We start from the raw sequence: 21,597 nt of genomic DNA on the forward strand, positions 1-21,597 counted from the left end.
TGAGCAGGGCGTGAGAAGCTGATCATAGCTGATAAGCATGTTGGTACAGCAGAAGTCAGTGATTCAGCTACTCTGGTCCCAAACATTCTGAGGCTTTAAAGGTGAAAACTAGAGCTTGGACTGTGCTTGGAAATGAGCAGAGAATTCATGTAGTTGGGACTGGTGTGAGATTTTTCTTCATAATACATGTCAGTCAACAATCTAACTGCTGCATTTTGTAGCAGTTCATGTTTTCATAGTGTTTTAAAAGGCTGCTTCATATAAAGAGCCTTGTAATAGTTTAACTTGGATACGATCAGGGCCTTGATAAAAGCAGTCATATCTGACTTACTGGCAAATGATGTAAGATGTGGGTAAGTGGGTGAGGACTTACCAATAGCAAAATGAGACCTGGGTCTCTGTTGCCAGTGACTTGGCGATGTCATTTCTGGTGCACACTGAAAGTAGCGTCATGCTGCTGGTGTATTGGGGACTCTCTGGTATTTGGGCAAAAACTCTATGGTAAATGCCACTTTTACCATAGAGTTTTTGCCCAAATACCAGAATGTCCACAAGTTGCCAGTGATGTGATGACATCACTTATGTTACATGCCAGACTTGATATTTCTGCATCACTTTGTAGCCTGTAAGTTTGTTGCCCATAAGTCCCTCCACCGACATGCTGGTTGGCCTCATTCTCAGTCCTGATTCTAGCTAGTATTTGATGGGAGACCTCCAAGGAATACAAGGGTCATGATGCAAAGACAGGCAACGGCAACTACCTGTGAGAGCAATTTTTCTTGAAAACTCCACAAGGTGACTTGATACCTCTGGCCGTTTCCGCCGCATTGCTGTAGCGATGGCGTAAAGCAAATTGCGGCATCCCAAAAGCGTTCACACAGACGGGTGGAGCTCTTGATCACTTATTGCCAGAAATATGACGTTGCGGGCGCTGGGCGGCGTCTGGCGGCGATGCGCCTGCGCGCCTTAACCGTGCAGGCCCGGCATCATTTGTGGCGGCAGCTCCTGGCGGCTGTTCGCCGCGAAGTCGCGTCGATGCGTCACGCGGATGGTTTTAAGCGTTTTCTGAATACACCGTCTTGGCGGTTTGGCGTTTTACGACTGACGCATTCGCCGCTCTTGGCGCTGAGCATTTCGCTCTGGCGGCTTCTTTTTTCCGTTCGCGGCGGCGTCATATTTTGCCACGTCTTGAGCGGCCTCTGATTTTATCAGGACAATGTAACTCTCCAGGAATAATGTGCTTTAGTATATGTGGTTGCACTTGTATATATTCACATGCATAATTCTTAAGCTATAGGCCACTGGCCTCTAGGATGTGTTATTTTAGGGGATTCATTAAAGACCCATAACTGTCTAAGGTGGCCCAACAAAAGTGTTTTTTTTGGTGAATTTATCTCCTCTTTTAAACAACAGTGATTAAAAGAATTACAAAAATTCTGCAATCTCTTCTCCAAATCAAAACACTAACTCATTAGATGTTTATTTTTGTTCTTATCCTTTCTTTCAGATATAATTCATCTACACTCTTAGAATAGCTGTGCTGAATCCTTCTGCAGAGAAGAACACTTAATATTTCAAACTGTTTGCTAATATAAATGAGTTCCTTTTTCATAGAGGCTCTGGTTTGGGCTTGAAATTTGAAGCAGGAATGGTGAAACAGGAAATTTTAATAAATCAGACTTTTAATCTTTAGTTCATGACAACTTCCAACATAATCTCCCTCAGTATGTGAATTCACTAATTCACAGTTTTAAGAGCATATATGACTATCAAATAAAATGCCACTGATGTGGTTTAAGCAGTCTGCTTTGCCTGGTTCATTAATGTAGAACTTTTAAGATGGCAACGAACTTTTAAGATGGCACCGAATAGCTTCGTAGGCTACCTGATAAAAATAATTATTTATTTATTATGTGTGACAAAAGCTGTTTACAAATACAATAATTTGTCAGCCTTTAACTACTGTGGAAATTATTCAAATTCTTAAAGGAACTAGGAACTTTTAAAATTGCACATTAACATTTTCTTAAAAGGTCCCAGTGGTTTTGAAAATTCAAATTCCTGGCTCCCAACTAAAGGTCAACTATCACACCAAGCTTTTCAACTAAACAACATCCAATTATTTGGGAAGAGTTGACCAGTATAATATTACAATCAAAGAAAGAGAGGAGGGAGGTGGGGGGGAGGGGGATTTGTGTAACAATGGGGCTTTGATTAATGCCATAAGAACAGCCTTGTTCAGCTGAAAGTGCAGCCCCTCTTTGTCACTTCCTATTGACACATGTCTCTCTTATTCATTGCTTTTTGCCAACTATGGTACCAGTGTGAAGGATACAATGGTATGTTGTACCAGTCCTAAAGACATGACTTGCTAAATAAAAGGGGATAGCCCTACTATTGGTGATGAGTCACATTCAAACGTTTAAAGATCCTTCTGGCAGTTATTAGCAAACAGCTTTTTGAGTTGTCTTAAAATTCTTTTTTTGGCATATGGGTCTGATCCGTCTGGGTCTGATCCATCCATTGATCAGTCCATTGATCAATCTGCAAATATTCCAACTTGTCCCAGGGTCTGCCTTATATCCAGGGCAGGTAGTGTTTAGGGAAATATACATGTAGGCAGATATGTCATGGATGATATTAGAAGAAGAAGAGTTTGGATTTATACCCCCCTTTCTCTCCTGTGGGGTACTCGTTTCCGTTCCTGTCCGCACAACAGACACCTTTTGAGGTAGGTGGGGCTGAGAGAGTTCCGAAGAACTGTGACTAGTCCAAGGTCACCCAGCAGAAATGTAGGAGTGTGGAAACACACCTGGTTCACCAGATAAGCCTCTGCCACTCAGGTAGAGTAGGGAATCAAACCTGGTTCTCCAGATTAGAATCCACCTGCTCTTAGCCACTAAACCATGCTGATGTATTCTTTCTAGGCAGTAAGTCTCATTACTTATGAGTATGCTTCTGAATATCAGAGGGTTAAGAATTCTGGTAGCAGTTTCGGCAATATTTTGCCCGACTACCAGCAGAGGGCACACCAGTCACTATATGCTGAGTTGCACCGTTCTTCCTTCCATAAAGAGCCAGTTGTCACTGTTATGTTAAAAGTGGGCGTGAACTAATTTTCCTTAATGAGTTCAGAACATTTTAAACCAGGCAGATTTTGGGGATCAAATGCAATGGTTCTCATGGAGTTGCAGTCTGACTGCAGTCTGCAGTCTGGCTGCAGTCACCACACAAATGCTTGGAATTGTGTACCTACATCAAGAGTCTACATCAAAGGGATAGCTCACACAACAGACACCTGCATGTAATCTCAGTCAACCTCTAAGCCCACTAAAAACTCCATGAAAGGCTGAGAGTTACCAGTTGTATGCAGACATTTCTGATACTTTTTTTCCCTACTGAAGCACATGACTTTTTTTTTCCCTACTGAAGCACATGACTAACGCCTGGAAATATTGATCCTGGCTCCTGTAACAATGCTGTTATAAAAAAAATTCTGCAGGATTGTGTTGGTGATGTAAACAGATACACAACAAAACATCAAAACATCTGGGATAGCACTAACAAATACTGTTGCTTGATGTTGTACTAATGGGAACATTAATGATAGAACTGGGCACAAAAGACACATTAGAATGGCAACAAATTTGGTACTATGTGAAGGCTGATTTTTTTTAACCTATATGGGGTCCATTGAATCAGAGCTATAAAACATGACATATATTGCTGCCTGCTATTAGGGGGATTGCAGCTAATAGCCAGTACAGGACAAACTCAACCTTAGTTAAATAGGGCATGTTTACACAAGTAACTGTTCTGATTTGTTTCTTTACCCCCACCCCAATTTATTAATATAAAGTATGCTTCAGAGGCTATAGGGAGTATGTCAGCAACTCCTTTCAATATGAAGGGATCTTAATTAATTGCTTTCATAATTAGATAAATGAAGTCACATTGGGGGAAGTTACTCTGTGTGCCACCTGTGAATAGAAGAAGAAGAAGAGTTTGGATTTATATCCCCCCTTTCTCTCCTGCAGGAGACTCAAAGGGGCTTACAATCTCCTTGCCCTTCCCCCCTCACAACAAACACCCTGTGAGGTAGGTGGGGCTGAGAGAGCTCCAAGAAGCTGTAACTAGCCCAAGGTCACCCAGCTGGCATGTGTGGGAGTGTACAGGCTAATCTGAATTCCCCAGATAAGCCTCCACAGCTCAGGCGGCAGAGCAGGGAATCAAACCCGGTTCCTCCAGATTAGATACACGAGCTCTTAACCTCCTATGCCACCACTGGCGTAATGCCCATTGGGCAAGGTGGGCAGCTGCCCAGGGCATCACCTTGTGGGGGGCATCAAAATGCTGGGTTCGTTTTTGGGTATTTTTAGTGGTTTTCCATTTTTGGCCTGCAGGGGGCGCATTTTTAGGCTAGCGGCACCAAAATTTCAGCGTATCATCTGGAGACTGCCCTCATGCTACTCTCCAAGTTTGGTGAGGTTTGGTTCAGGGAGTCCAAAGTTATGGACTCCCAAAGAGGGTGCCCCATCCCCCATTGTTTCCAATGGGAGCTAATAGGAGATGAGGGCTACAGTTTTGAGGGTCCATAACTTTGGCCCCCCTGAACCAAACTGCACCAAACTTGGGGGGTATCATTAGGGCAGTCTCCTGATGAGACCCTGAAAGTTTTGAGACTGTGCATTCAGAAATGTGCCCCCCCCCCCCCGCCTGCAACCCCCATTGACAGCAATGCAGAAAACTCAATGCAGAACAAAGATTCTTGGGCAAATTTCAGGATGTTCTTGCAGGGAGCGCATTCTTGGACGTATCAGCACCAAAATTTCAGGGTATCATCTGGAGACTGTCATGATGGCACCCCCAAGGTTTGGTGCAGTTTGGTTCAGGGGGTTATGGACCCTCAAAAGGGTATCCCCCTTCTCCTTAGCAAAGAATGTGGGATGGGGTACCCCCTTTGAGGGTCCATAACTTTGGACCCCCTAAACCAAACTGCACCAAACATGGGGGGTCCCATCAGGACGGTTTCCAGATGTTACCCTGAGGCCCAATACATCCAAAAATGGGCCCCCTTCAGGAACATCCCAGAAATTTGCCCAAGAATCTTTGTTCTGCATTGAGTTTTCTGTATTGCTGTCAATGGGGGTTGCAGGCTGAGGGGGGGCACATTTCTGAAACAATGGGGGATGAGGCACCCCCTTTGGGAGTCCATAACTTTGGACTCTTTGAACCAAACCTCACCAAACTTGGGGAGTAGCATAAGGACAGTCACCTGATGATATGCTGAAATGTTGGTGCTGATATGTCTAAAAATGCACCCCCTACAGGCACCAATGTCCTGGTGCAAAAAAAATTTGGTCGTGGTGGAGAGGCCACCCATGGGGGGGGGACATCCAACTCAGGTTTTGCCCAGGGCTACAGTTTGCCCAAGGCTGCCTTGTTACGCCCCTGTACGCCACTACGCCAAGAGAGTAGTAGTCACTTCATCCAGTTAAGAAGATAGTTACAGAACACTTCTGTTACTAATGACAAAACCACTGTTTGGTCACTACAGCTTTTGCAATCAACAACTTCACACCAGACTTTTCTCTGTGATACGCCTCTGAAGATGCCAGCCACAGATGCAGGCGAAACATTAGGAACAAGATCTACCAGACCATGGCCACACAGCCCAGAAAACCCAACACAACCAGTTGAATCTGGCCATGAAAGCCTTCGACAATACAACTTCACAACTCTTCCAAACTCATATAATAGGACAGTGCATTATATGTAGTCTTCCAGATATGCATGGTTGCTATTTTGTGTGAATAGGACAACGTGCATATTTTCCAGCTTTGGTATGCATAAATATGTACCCTCAAAAATCTGGGCTTCAAATCACACGTATCAAAGCTGAAAATTACACGTTATCCTATTCACACAGTGAGGGAAGTGTGTGGCGGGAGGGGGAGAAGAGAGAGAGGGAGAGAGGATCATACGCAACATGACTCTGCCTCTTACATGGTTGGATTGCGAAAACAGAGCTCATATCTGAATGCATCCTGTCTCTTTGGATACTCCTCAGTTCTTCGCTCAGTAGAAACTGAGTTCATTTTAAAAAGCAGTAAAATAAATCTTTGAAAGGGACAGGAACTGAAATTACCTTAAAGAAAGCAGATCCATTCTATACAGCACTTTCTACTTTTCTGCCTGTCAGTTGGCTTGGAAATGTCAGATGTTTTAAAATAATTGTAGGAGGGTAGTTTGTTACAGGAAAATAGAAGAAATGGTCTTATGGCAAATAAACAGATCTACCATTTATTGTCATAGAAGCTTCTGTGGCCAAGAGCTCAATTCCTTCAATTGGAAGACTGTACTGGGCTGGATCCTACATATCCCATTCCATTTAGGGCAGAATTTGCCTCCAGGGCATGTGGTGCAAGATGCTGGTGTGGGACTGTGCCACAAATAGGATGGATCCCAAAGACCTATATATTTTATACAGGGCACACAAACACATGTGGTAGATAAGAGAAAATAGTAAGTAGTGAGGCCAAAAGTTCATGAAATACAGCAGTTCAATGATTTAGAGATTTCCTTACAGCTTGCAATATGACAGATTATACTTCTTGTATTTCATGAACTTTGGGCTGTTCTTTGTACCCAGTATCTGTGGACTGCGGATACACCATGCAGCTGATGAAGTGGACTCAAATTCACAACAATAAATCTGTTCTTTAAAATCACTGTATTATTGTAGGAGTTGCTGTTAAATTGCTTTTGGTTCCTCATTTAAAAGATCTACTTGTATTAAAAATCATGTCATTCATGACATTTCTCAGTGCCTTTTTTACTAGCTCCTTTTAATGCAATAGTAGTCACTATAAGGAGCCCTTTAAAGCAGCAAAGATTTATTTAAATTAATTGCAGTGATTTGGTACTTTCACTAAAATAAATGTGATTTGTAGCACGCTGGAGGGCATGCTGTGATTTGGAAAGCTTGGTGGGATTCTCTCCATCACTCAACTTCTCTTTTAACATACAGAAAACCATGCCCTCTCCCATACACCCCTGTTTGAAAGATTAGGTAGCACTGTCTTCATGTACCCATTTCCTTCAGTCCACAGCTCCCTGATATATTACACTGTCCTACATATAGAAATATGTGTCAGAGTTAAAATAATAGATCAAGCTGAACATAAGTTGTGTGATGTGTTGCAAAAAAGGTGAATGTAATGTTATTATGTAATGTAATGTAATGTAGTTAATGTAATGTAATTAATAGAACCATATTACTGAAGTCCATGAGACATGACAGTTCCCCTAGTTTCAGGCACAATATTCAGCTTCTGGAATTTCAGCAAAAAACCCCCCACAACCCTTAAAAAAATACAACAAGCTTGCCTGCAATTAAAATGGAGTTTTTGGAAGTGCGTCCTCCATAGGCAAGAGTGGGGAAGGAAGGAGAGCATGTTGGCACCCTTTTAAAGGGACAAGGCCTCACTATCAGCTGATAGTCAAGCTTTGTGAGGCTCCAGAACTTTGTGAAGCCTCCTGAAAGCTGTGACTCCCATGGCCCCAACCCAAGTCTTACAGGAATGCAAACAGACATCCCATACCAGCTGTTGGTGCCCAGGCAAGCTCTGCCATGAAAAGGACCAGCAGTTGCAACACAGTCCCAGCTCGCAAAGTGGTTGTCCTTTTCAATTAGGAACACTGAAAAGGCCACTGTGAAGGAAGCTTGTCCCTTTAAATGGATGCTCTCCCTCACCACTCATTAAAACACTCATGAAATACTGGGAGATAACTTCTTGTTGCTCTCAGAATTCCAGGATTATTGTTGTGTTTTTTTGCTCAGATATACTGGGGCCCAGCCAAAATGTCTTAACTATGGGTATATTTCCTGGAGCTGCCTACAAATATCCAGGGATTTTCCAAGTTGTAGCTGGTAACACTATTTACATTTTTTTTCCCTAGTGAACAAACAGCAGCTCCCCAGAGCTTTTTCAGGGATGCCAGACACTTAATCCTTTCATGTCACAGTCCTGGTCTGAATCAGAGCCTTATGCTCCTAATAATTAAGTTTTAAAAATGCTGGGAGTTGTGGACACTTCTGGTTTGACTCCCTTGCCTAACATTCTAACCATAACACATTTGCTTAAGTCATGAACAGTCAATTTTGTTTTGTTCGGATATACCTGGATACACACGCTAATAGGAGGGAAGAAAATTAGGAGACAATTCCTAATGGGTAAGGGTGACTTGACAATAAGACTACCTGTGGGGAGTGGTGATCTTTAAGTAGAGGCAGGACAACCACAAGGAAATGCTCCAGCATTGGACAGGGACTATATAGCTTTTTTTTCCAATCTGAGAACTCTACGATCTTTCACCTATATTGTGAAATAGTACAATTCTATGAAAACTGTACTATGTGACATTTCTGAATGAGTTTGGCATTCAATATTGAGTCTTTCTATAGGTCATGCATACATATGTCCTAATATCCAAGTTTTTTCAAGCCAGTCACCAAAGAAATAATTTACTACTAAGATTTCTTTTCTCTAAAACATCTAGAAACTCTAAAAATAATTAAACTATAGTTTAATCCAAATTACACTGCAATCCAGATGGGGGGAGGAGATCAGAGGTGGCTGAGGATGGCGCGGTGAGGGCAGCGCTGTGATGCCTCCACAGGGACTTTGGGAGGTGCAGAAAGGAGGATCTTTTGAAAACCTTCTTGCTATTCAAATTGCCCATAGTCCCAACCGGCTTACACCACACAAAAGTGTGTGGTGTAAGTGTGAGGACTCTGATGGCAGCATTCCTGAGCTGGAACAGTAGTGGAAGCTGACTACAGGTGGTTCCACCACTAGGAATGCCCTGAACTACCCCCACTCCCATGCTGGCATGCCAGCATAGCTCTACAGTGGCCCTGACTTGGGTTTTGCTTCAGTGAAGCTGAGGGGCACCCAGGCATCAGCTTCTTTGCCCTCTTTACTGGTGGGGGTATCTCAAGAGCCAGTGGAGTGGGCAAATACCCCAGTGCCACCCTCTACCAATCCGTAGCCCATTTATTCCCCCCCTTTGAATGGCAGCATTAGTCCTAAAAAATCAGCCCATGAATGATATTAACTTGTATGACTTGTTTACTGTATATACAAAACACACATCTCAGCAGTAGTTAAAAGCAATCTGAAAAAATGTGATGGAAGTAGAAGACATCTTCTCTGGCCTAGGGGCTCAACTGAGGTTATGCATGCCAGAGAGAAGAAATCATTTGTATATTATGGTTTGATAAAGTAATATATTATTTGTTCTAGAGAGCACAGATGTGGTTTCATGACTGAGAACAGAAATACATCTTACAGAACTAAAAGGAACATTTTTTTGAACCACTGAAAAAAAACCACACCCTAAAGTCAAGGAAACATGCAACTTCAGCCAAAAGACCACAAGACTATGGTTTGAAAAATCATTAACCCAAAATGTATATAATACGTTGCTATCAGGCAATCTCTGTTTATCATATTGCATGGCCTAACCCTGTTTTTAACTATTTCAGTGGTGAGAGGCTGGATTTGTTGGGGTAGCCTGCACTTTAAACAGGTAAGAAGTCCATCCTTTTGCCAAGATATTAAATGAATTAGAAATGGGCGGGGACGGGGGACAACATGCTTTTGTTGAAGTATGTCATTTTAAATATCCAAATGATCAATATACTTTAGACCTAGGCACACACACATGCAAAGTTTATAGCTTGTGGAAATGAGGAATAGTATCCATATATTATACCACTAGCTCACTTGGTGTGGAATACAATAGTTAACATGCATAGAGTCCAACACAGGAGGCTCAGTCGTCATGATCCTAGGGTAATATCCTGCTTGAATGGATCCGAGGCAGGCAGTGGCAGCATGCAATAAGGTACATATCTCTTCTCTTGCTGCCTAGACAGCACCTGACAGGCAGACTACAGCAGAACCACTCTACAGTCCCCATTGGAACTTTAGGATTAGTGGCAAAAATGCTAGAGATGATAGCAGGAACACCACATCTGTTGCCTTTTCCCTTTTGGTGTGTTTCTTACTGCTCTAGTAGTCTAAGTAGCCACTTGGGTGACAAAACAACCCTGGTTGTGAGTGTAGTGAGGGGAGGAATCTGGAATCAGGAAGTGGCCCATATAATTTCTGGGTCAATTATGTTTATATCTGGTCTAGCTGAATATATTATGCACAACATTCCTTGGGAATACAAAGAGAATAATCACCCCAGCTAAACAGGTTGTGGTTAAAAACCCAACCAGGTTTTCATATTGTATAGAAATTGAAGATGCTTGACAGATATTGTGGACTAGTCATTCCTCTGGATGCTACGGTGCTCACCAATGTGTTTCCTGGTCTTCTTCGAAGCATCTTTTTCCTTAAAACAAAGAGTCAGTTCTGGTCTTTCCCAATTTCACTGGAGTAGATGTTTCAGAAGACCCCAGGAGGCAACACCTTTGTGTGTACAGGCACTACCGCTTTAGAAGCAGCTATATTTATTGCAGGAGAATGCTTGGCTTGTAATCTCCTAAAATTTCCATTTTGCAATTAGACCCTTCCCCATCCCCTCCCAAGCAGACATTTTTTTGAGTAGTGCCTATTTCCAGTTCACAAAATTCCAAAAATGCCTACAGGTTCATCAAGGGATTTTTGTTCTAGACCTAAACTTTCTTCTCAGTGTTGTTGAGTGTTTTACATCTGTATGGATACTTCACTTATACTGATGTTTTAAATCAATTACAACAAACATGTACAGCTTGGCTTGAAAGCTGCAGGTCAGCGCAGGTGTTAAGCCAAACTGGGCCCGGTTATATCTTCTTTGCTTTACTTACCATCAAAGCTCTTATACTGGGATGTTAAGTTTATCTGCACTGAGCGAGTAGCTTCCTTCAACATACTTTCGAATTCAGTCCTACTCTTGTTGGCAAAGTTCTCCTCCATCTCACTGGTACAGCAAGTGTAGCCTTGTGGGCAAATCCTCAAGTGTTCTCCTGAAAATAAAATAAACATACAACTGTATAATTTACTACAGTAGATATTAACATTCCTCCATCTCACTGGTACAGCAAGTGTAGCCTTGTGGGCAAATCCTCAAGTGTTCTCCTGAAAATAAAATAAACATACAACTGTATAATTTACTACAGTAGATATTAACATTCAAGAATATTTTACTAATGAGCTGCTCGTGCAGCGTGAGTACAGAATGGGTTTCTTTTTCCAGGTATCAAAGATCATCAGTTCACTCCCACTAGATGAAAAACTAGAAACTTGTGCAGTATACCTTGGTTTTTTTCTCCTCTTTACTTTCTAATAGGAATTCACTTAGCTGAACATCATATACTCTAATAAATAACTTGTCTATCCAGGCACTAGATAATCCAATTACAAGCAAGTCAACACATATCATGTAATTCGATGGCAACTGCCAAAATCTTGCTGGCACTTCTGCAAAATGGCTGCCTTTAATGTCATCCCAGAGAGAAGGTGATTATTGAAACCCAAGTTTAGTATGGTGTGTTTTGCAGCTTGTTCCTAAGAAGTTGTAAAAAACGAAAGCATGTCATCAGAATACACACATGTTCTTCTGAATATATGTTTTTCAGTGCTGGGGGCCTGAGGTTCATGTTCTTGAAGATGACTCTTAATCACTCTGTAAATCACTGAGTAAACTATGGTGCCGGAGAAAATATTTTCAGTGATATTTCAGATTGGCTGGAAAGAAACCATTCAATATTTGGCAGCAAGATCATATGCCTGTCAAGATTCACTTTTCTCAAATGCATAGCAGGAACACCAGGCTTCAAAATCCATGCTGTGTATCCTTAGGGCCTATATTACCTGTTTTACTCATTTCTGGAATGGATAATAAGTTCTGGGAGGTAGCAGGTGGGCAGGGTAGAAGGAGTTCTACAGTTAGACCTTTGGGAAATACAATTGGAGAAAACCAATGGGGAAATTAACTCTCCCCTACCCCCACATACCCATAAATAATAGAAATGTTGCCCCCCAAAAGACTTTAAAAACTTGCCTGCACTGGCAGAACATGGGAAATATTATAAGGAAATAATCAACTTTGTGATGCACACCAGGAAAATGGGTCATGCCATTTTACCTGTCCAACCAAGTAACTTTGTCTCGCATTACAGTGAAATGATGAGTTATGAGAGGCAAACTTTGCTTGCAGCCCTTTCCAGACTGTCTGACATTTCTCAGGTGAAAAGAGTGACATGCCTGAAATGCCCTTATTCTCATACCAAGTATAACTGCCTAGGCTCCCACCTCTGACACAATGATACACAGTTGATGAAGGCTCTGCTATGGGGGCTGAGGCTCAGTGGAAGAGCCTCTGCTTGGCACACAGAAGAAACCAGGTTCAATCCACACCATTTCTGGTTAACAGATCTGGCATAAGGCGATGTGGAAGACCTCAGCCTAAGACCCTGGAGAGCTGCTGCCAGTCTGGGGAGATATCACTGACCTTGATGGACCAAGAGTCTAATACAGTATAAGGCAGCTTCAGCTGTTCCCAACCATTGTTAACTGTACTCATTTACAACTGCAACCATTGATCCTGCAGTGTTTCAAAAGCTAAGAAGGCATTTGCTCATTAGGACAGTGGTATGCTAAAAAAAGTTGCCACAAAAAAAACATAACCATCCGTTAAAAATGAACCTCACCAACATGTGAAACAGCAACGCATGTATTATGTGACAGCCTTAATGTTCATTAGGATATATTTACATGCGTGTGCAGCAGAGAGAAGATGCACCCCTTCTCTGCTCAAAGATCTAACTTCCAGTAAGCCATGAAAATAAAATCTTAACAAAGTGCTCCCAAAATAAAAAATGGAAACAGCATAATAATTTAGGAGGGGCATATTCCAGAAAACAGAGACTGCCTGCTATTAAGTAGGACAGTTGGAGTGTATGTTTTCCCTAAACCCTTTATCATTGTTGTTGCTGTCGTTGTTGTTTGGTGGGGGGGGGGGGAGAGTTTAAAAGGCAATGAAATTTAAAGAGTAACCAGTGGTTCACCTTTCCACATATACACTAGGCTATACTGTTACAGGCTCTAGTAACATCAACTACACCAGTGGTTCCCAACCTTTTTTCACTCACATACCCCTTGGCAACCCATTTACCTAAAACTGTACCCCTCTATTAGCAAGCCTATAATGTACTTTTACATGTATCCCCCAAATGCTCTGGGAACCACTGAACTACGCCATCTGGAGCTCATCCACGGTACATCATCCAATTTAATGTATGCCATCATGTGCCAACAAGGGCCTCCTACTATCTACTTTGGCCTAACATATCAGACTTTGAATGAGAGATTCAGTGAAAACACACTGGGGAAAAAGAACCCACTGGATGCAAGAAACTCCTGAAACCAGCAAAAGAATATTTTAGTCTTCCAGGATATACTACTACAGACTTGAAAGTCACTGCCTATGAAAAAAATCCAATCATATATACAATGAGAAATTACTGAATTAGAACTCATCAAGAAATTAAACACTACATGTAATCCTGACTTAAACAGAGACTTGGATTTCCTTAGTACAATCTCAAATCATTCTACTGGACCTACTTTTTATGTTTATCCACAGTCCATTTTATAAGAGTTCATGGACAGAATGCATTAAGTACTCTTGAGAAGGCAACAGCAGGAGGAGGAGGGACTTCTGATGCCACCGGCATAGCAAGGGTAGATGGGGGTGTGGTCAGGGAAGGAGCTGACGTTTGTCGGCTCTCTCTCAGCTTTTGCGGGCATTACGCCAGTGGGCCGTTCCTCAGACTTAAGCCACCCTTTTGGTGGCATAGGGCTATTGAGGCCTACAGAGGCTTCTTGGTGGCAGGGAGACTCTTTCACTTTTTGAGCCTCCCATGATGCTGGGAAGCCTCTTTGGGGGGTGGGGGGTGGCCGGGAGCAACTTTGACACTGCAGCCAGGCGCCCAGGTCTTGAATGGGGCAGCCTAAAAATGAAGGGTCAAATAATTTTCTGGCTTGTTTTGCTGGCAACGGAGAGGAAAACGGAGAGGAAAAAAAGGAAGACATTTATAAGAACTACATTGTCTAATTATGGGCATGCCCAGTATGCTCCAGACAAATTCATTTGATTTATCTTCTAACAACCATCACTTTGGTTTGGGTGCAATTTATATTTAACCCATTTCCTTTACAATATATCCCAAAATTGTCACAGAGTCTCTTCAGGCCCACCTTAGTCAAGGAAACCAGAACCATATTTTCTGCATACAGAAGGACTGACACCTTTGTCAAACCAATCAGTGGTGACATAAACTCTGGGCCTTTCAGCTTATTTGCTATGATATACAGATTAAATAGGAAAGGAGTCAGCATGTACCCCTGCTTCACACGCCTGCCCACTGGTATTTCCTAGGTCAGAGAACCTGATTTTCCTACCTTGATTCTTATAGAGCTGGTTAAATGACATTGCTGTATCAGATAGACTAAATGAATCCTGGCTTTAGTGGCCCTTTCTTACATGCTATGGTGTTGGGATTTGGCAAGTGTTTATCACACAGCTAAGCCAGGGAAGAGTTAACTGTTAGTATGATAAATAGTTTCTGAGGTCACTGCATAATTAGAGAGTCAAGTGATTACCTGTTGGTTAGTTTTAGCCCAACATTGCTAAGGAGCCAGATAGTACATATGACCAAGTTTGTAAAAGCTAACTTTTTCTCCTTGTTCAGAAATCCTCTTGCATCGGACAACAGAGAGAGAGAGGATAAGGGATCTATAGACCACATGTATAACCCTCTTTTTGCACTTTAATAGCTAGTAAAGTTTTTCTCACGTTAATAGTAACTAAGACTCTTGTCTCGTTTATTCTTGCAGCTCTGCTAAGCTCTGCTAATGACCATATATGGTATATATTTAACAATACATGGGTACTGCCAATTGCTACTTTGGGGTCACGAATCCTGGAAGTTTCTTCTTCTGTATATGCAACAGTGGCCACTGGGAGAAGGGGAGGGGAGGTAGTTGTGAATTTCCTACATTGTGCAGGAGGTAGGACTAGATGACCCTGGAGGTCCCTTCCAACTCTGTGATTCTATGACTTTACCTCAACTCCTTGCTTTTCCCCTTATGCAGGCAATTTACAAGTGAAAGATTCATGATGGAATTCACACCAAGCCCCTCTACCTCAATTCCTCCACTTCCTCTCCTTGTAATTTTCCCCATTAGAATTCTATGAGCTTCCTTTCACATATGTCAAGAATTGAGCTGTGACTCATGAAAACTTACATTGAAATAAATGTTGTTAATGTAAGGTGCTGGACTTTTGCTTTACTAACATGGCCATTTTCAGCCACCTTTTTGAAACACTGTTAAATGAGTCATGGTTCCATGGTGTTATAGGCAAAGATATTTCCAAAGAACTGAGGAAGGAATAAATAATTCTTAGAATCTAATTGCATGCCCATGTTATTGACATCAACTTCTTAATAGCCAGATGGGTCAAGAAAGCTAACTGGAAGGATATTGAAAATGAAGAAATGTAGAAATTTGTACTTGCCTCTTCACAGCTCCAACATTACGCCTGACAAAAAAAATTTCCCCCAGAAATCTATAGGATACAATTCATGAAGCCTTCAAGTCTCTTCTTCCACCCACAAAACAATTACCTCAGATATAATTACAGTACATCGGAGACAAAACCGAATAAAAGGCACAGCATCCTCAGGATATCCAACAAATACTAGTCTTTACAACCTACAAAGCTGTCTTTCCAAAGAGCCTGAAATAGCATCAGCTATTTTAAGAAATCCTAATATTTATTTAAGGACATATATGTGGCATTCAGCATAATAGTATGCACGCTCAACAGGAGGACAACATTTTCATATTTTCCCTTTGCAATTCAGATTTCACACAACGTAAAGGGAATTTGTTTCAAAGACATGATTTATTTTTTGATCTAACCCCATGGTGGTGGCAGTCACTGTCATTTTTCAGCATTTATTAGTTGGCAAGAAATTATGGATTGCCTGTGTTTTTGCTTCCTTGGAATCTCAGAGCACTGCCTTGATCACTTGGCTTTGTTTTGTCATTTCTTTCTTGCTGACAGTGCATTCTTAACAGAGAAAATTGGGGGGCTTTCTTCTTTGCTTGGAAGCATGCAAGCAACTAGATAGGTAGCAGCTTTCGTGCTGGGACCATAGCCAGAATCTCACAATGATTAACGGTCAACGATCCTTGGGGCTGGGCAACTATTTCCATCTTTGAGGCCACAGCTGACTAAGCAAAACAGCAATGCCGACTCCAATGAAATATTCTGAGAATGGTATAATGAAAGGATTAAAGAGAAAGCATAACAGGTACTTGCATGGGGTAGAAATATTTCTCTTTTAGCCACAGGGCCATTCCTGTGATTATAACATTTTCTATGTTGGTTTGCATTTTAGCAAAGATTTTAGAAAGAAGTTCTCCTGTGGCTATTGAAAAATAAAGAAGGGACTTCTCAGCAATAAGACTATATTTTCCTCCTCAGAAACCAATGATTTGATATGTGATACCCCAAAATAAGTCATTATTTTATGGGAAGCTAAAACGGGGCAACACTTGTATTTTCTTCTTTGTTAAGATAGCAGTCTAAATGGACCACTAGCTGGATCCAGTAGGATATCTGTTATGTTCTTATGAAATAAATTAAGTCCTCTATATAATATTCTAAGCTCCATGATAACATTATCTGATAGCCACACACACACCCCCCCACACACAATGCATCAACCTAGGATCATGAAGTTCCAAAGAACAACAAGCAGCTCAGTATAGAATAGTGTGTAACTTGAGTGCCACTTACTCGTGATTCATCCTACTCTGCAGACAATGCACAAGTAGGATTTTTCTTACAATATGACCACATAATCTATTTTGCCACCAAGATAGGCAGGTTCTACGCCAAGGAAACTCTAATTAATTAACTCAAAATAAATTAAGTAATAAATTATAGCACTTATACAAGTATTTTTTCTTTTGTACAAAGTGCTCACATGTATTTTTCAATAATTTACTGGCACTTTTAAAAATAGCGGCACTAGAATCAACTAGGCAATAATTGTGACAGGGGGCAGGGCACATGGTGAACTCTGGAGCAGTGAGCATACATGCCCTGGGCCGGCTGTGGTGCCGAGCCAAACTAGCCTGATCATGTGATTGTGGAGCACGCTCCTTATATATTACGCAGCACGCGGTTGCTCCGGCCTTCTTTGATGCCTGGAACAAACTGACCCTCCCACCTCCCTGTTTGGGCAGGGTTTGCTGCTTACTTTGTTGCAGCCTTGGTGGTTTGGGCCTCCCTGTGGTTGGAGGCCTCCATTAGAGGCTTGGGGTGGGGCAGGCTCATGGTGCATGCCGCGGAGGTCTTTGCAATTCCCAGCAGGAAGGGGACCACAATGGGAGAGTGCCCAGGTGGCCCAGTACCTCTCTGTCCCCCCCATATGAATTGGGGTTGGTGCCAGGGTCAGCCATGGGTGCTGACTGGCTGCTCGGATGTGCTCCTCTTGCTTGCCCAACTTCTGCCTCAATAAAAAGGGCTGCAGTCCATTTTAATTCCAAGACGTGTCCTGTGGTTATTCACCAGATGGAATCTCTGCACATCTGGGCGCCATTTGTTTTTCCCAATACTCAAAATATTTTTGGAGGCACAGTACAGAAATGAAAGAAGTAGGTGAGAGATGGAAGAGATATACCATAATGATATTTTGAAAAATAGTCATGAGGAGGAAAGGTAATCAGGCACAGCACAATACTTCTCTGAACACTAGGATATTTTACTAACAATGGCTGCATTCAGATATCATTAACAATATTAGTGTTCTTGTGATTAAAGTCATATTTATTCTCGGCCCCAAAGCTTCCTCATCCATTGTGCCAAAACAGAAGACAACCTAGGAATTTTGAACAGCAACAGCCTAGGATATCACAACATATTTTGTTGTGATATCCAAATTGAAATGATTTTCACATTACAGACTGGGCTTCTAAACTAGGATTAATCCGTGGAAGCTTTTGAATGCCTGGTGATCATTTCATAGTTGATCAGACTCTAACACCCAATCCATCAGTGCATCTAAAAGGGCATCCAAACAGAGAGCGGGGGGGGGGGGGGGGCACATAGCATTTCAGCCCACAAGTAAAGATTTCTCAGCAAATAGTTTGATCAGTCTGACAAGGGCTCTCTAAATTTTCCTGCTCCTTTCATTGGCATAGGGCTAAGTCGATCCTTTTACATGTGCCTAACTCCCATTAATGTTTGTAAAAGTCAGATGATGACACTGATAGGAAAATCAAACTGTCAGTCACAGCATATTCTACTGACTGTTCAGGCTTCAGGTTATGTGTAATATGTGACAAGAAATGATGTCAACAGATGTGACAGCAATGATGTTACAGCAGATGTCAAAATACATTTGAATACATTTTACACAGAACTGGGGAAAGTGCTCCATCAGCTTTAGGGTTAAAACACAAATCCCCTTCATTTTCAAATTGTATCCACCTTCTGCCTACGAGTCGAAGTCATGCAATACCTCTCCAAACCTCATGCAACCAGAGGAGTGTCTACAGAAAATGGCACTTGGGGCAAGCTCTCAAACTGCCCCAACCCAACCTTTTGCGATCTGGACAATATGCCCCCATTGATACTCCCCAAGATCATGTCAGACTTCTTTGTTGCTGCATTATGCTGACTGCCCATATTTAACTTGACTTGGAGTCCACCTGTACCGCAAGATATTGTTCTCACACTCAGTAGTATATCCTCCATCTAGAAAGAAAGAGGGGGGAAGACAGAAAGGGGGGAAGGGGAGAGAAAGGTAGGGAAGAGAGAGAAACAGGAACATCCACCCTCCAAAATATCAAAGGAAAAATGAAGAGGAAATCTTTCTGGAACCAAATGGGTCAAAAATGTGCAAAATGGAAGCAATGAAACAGCATCTGGTGGCAGGAAACACTGTAAAAGATTTGTGCAGAAAGGCCTACATTGTGAGATCATGGTAATTGCTGAAGCTTCTAAGTCTCAGTTAGAGTCAATTTAGGGGCAGGAGGAGAGAAACAGAGCTAAAAAAGGTAAAATATAGGAGGAAGGGAAGGTAAACAAGAAGGTGGGAGGAGCAGAAAAGGTAAAAATGGAATGCTAAAGAGGAGTGAAGGGAACAGAAAAAAGTGGGTAGATGAGCAAGTGAACAGGGATCGAAACTTCCAGGAGAAGCTGCAAAACAGGTAGGTAGGTAAGTGAGGGCGATTTTCCACTGGTGATTAATCCCGGGATAGTCAACCGAAATATCCAGGTTTCCTCGCGATCTTCCCAATGCTGAACTGCGGAACACAGATCAATCCCGGCTCTGTCGCTCCCCCTCTCCCTTATCCCGTGTTTCCCCAGTACCTGGTTGCTTGTGCAACTTTTGGGCAAAACAAGTTACCAATCTGCATCAGTGGGGAGGTTCGGGGGCCTGATGTAGTTCAATTTCCCGCTGTTCACAGTGACGCAAATGCTGCCGGCCAATCAGAGCGTGGCGGCCTGTGCGCAATGCGTGCACAGTTATTTCTTTTTGTTTTCGTCTCATTTGTTTTCTTTTGCTTGGCTTCTTCTGTTTTGGTCTAACATTTAACCTCTCTGATGAGAGAATGAGAGTAAGGGGATATAACGTTTAAACTCAGAGTGGGTGCCTTGCTCACGGTCTCACATCCAAGTTAGGTGAGGCTTGGTTCAGGGAGTCCAAAGTTATGGACTCCCAAAGGGGGTGCCCCCATCCCACATTGTTTCCAATGGGAGCTAATAGAAGATGGGGGCTACACCTTTGAGGGTCCATAACTTTTGACTCCCTGAACCAAACTTCACCAAACTGGGTGGTATCATCAGGAAAGTCTCCTAAAGATACCCTGAAATTTTGGTGCTGCTAGCTTAAAATTGCATGTCTGACAGCAGGCACCCTCAAAATTTCCCCAGATTCTCCTTTTAAATACACCCCTTCGGCATGGATTTAGAGGGAGAATCTGAGGTTGAAACATCGAAAGTGATGCTGTTTCAGTGTGGGGGAGAATCCACTCCAAAACAGCATCACTTTCAATGTTGTTTTAGTTGGGGACCCCAGACTCTCCCTTTAAGGTGGATTTTAAAAGAGAATCTGGGCTCCCTAGTTTAAACACCATTGAAAGTGATGCTGTTTGGGGGTGGATTCCAGGATCACAGCGGCTGCCAATAGGGGAAGGGAACTCAGATTTTGCACAGGGCTCCATTTTCCCTAGCTACGCCTCTGGTGCAGAAACAGCAGTGTACAGGTTCAACTGTGAGGTCTGCATACTTCTTTGCATTCCCACTGCCACAAGGACATATGAGAAAGTTGTCAAAGGGTGGGATGGATTTTTTTTTGGGGGGGGGTGATAATATGCAGAGAGAGAATAGTACTTGGGGAGGGGAGGAAGCCTAGCAGGGATGTCATGCCATGGTGTCTGCCCCTGAAGATCTCATGTCCTCTAAGGGAATAGATCTCAGTGGTCTGGAGATCAGCTACAATTCTGAGAGAAATCCAAGCCATACTTGGAGGATGACAACTTTAATTGAGGCCTCATCAGCCATGGCCTACATGCAATTTCACTCAGCCATTTGTATTGTGAAGATAATTGTATTACTCTGCTTCAGAACGTTTGATTAGGTTCCAAGCACTGGACAAAATGATATTTACTGTGACAAATTACCACTTGGGAAATGCTGTGTTTATGTGATCATATGCTACTAATAAATATGGGCAGCAACAGGAACTACTTTCAACAGGCAGAAAAGAGTATTAATTAATTTGTCCATGATACACAATTGTGATCTCAGTTAAAACAGAACCATTGTAGCCCAAGAAACATTCTAGGTTTGTACATATTCAGTATAGATATAGAGGAGATTTTTTGGCAGTATGGGGAGGAAAAAAGACAAAAGATCCTCCCTGCCAGCAGAAAGGCTTTCACAGGGTTCCATGGATCTACATCATTAAAAACACCAAAACAATTCTCTCATTGTATGAAGATAAACGTCGTAATATTTAGTACATCTAGTACATCTCTTTGGTTCTCTCAAGTCAGGAAATTTAAAAGAAACCTGAAACTGTAGTAATTTAACAACTTTTTTATTTGCAGGGGTATTTCCAGATCATACCATCTTCACAAATTCACACAAGGACGGGGCATACCACCTATAGGAACATAGGGTCACACAATGTCCCTGGGCGCACACCTTTCGGTCACATGGGGGGTGCTGGGTGGGTCTCTGAACCCGGCCTCTCCCATGGTGCGGAGACCTGGACGGTGCCTGGCGGCTCTCCCCGGTGCCAGAGCACCGTTTGCTGGTGCCCAAGGCTAGGACCAGCCAGAAGGCCTCTCCCCTGCTGGGGGTTTGCGCCGGCGCACGAGGCCATGCCCCACTGCGAGGCTGGGAGCCATCCCTCTGCAAAGCACCCGCCAGCTAAGGTAAGTGGGGTGCAGCGGGGGAGGGGTGCCTGGAGGAGTGTTAGGATTAGGCGCCATTTTCCCCAGTACAGCTCTG

At 42.5% G+C, this 21,597-nt stretch overlaps 1 protein-coding gene across 1 annotated transcript in view; it reads right to left on the reverse strand.

Annotated features, from left to right (window-relative positions):
- GPC1 (glypican 1) overlaps positions 1-21,597 on the reverse strand; it is a 245,336-nt gene that overhangs the window by 108,338 nt on the left and 115,401 nt on the right. Inside the window, exon 2 of the mRNA XM_048506840.1 lies at positions 10,862-11,020. Coding sequence (XP_048362797.1) covers positions 10,862-11,020 — 159 coding nt within the window. The remainder of the gene's footprint in view (positions 1-10,861; positions 11,021-21,597) is intronic.

This window comes from Sphaerodactylus townsendi, linkage group LG08 (genome assembly GCF_021028975.2).
Source record: "Sphaerodactylus townsendi isolate TG3544 linkage group LG08, MPM_Stown_v2.3, whole genome shotgun sequence".
NCBI lineage: Eukaryota > Metazoa > Chordata > Lepidosauria > Squamata > Sphaerodactylidae > Sphaerodactylus > Sphaerodactylus townsendi.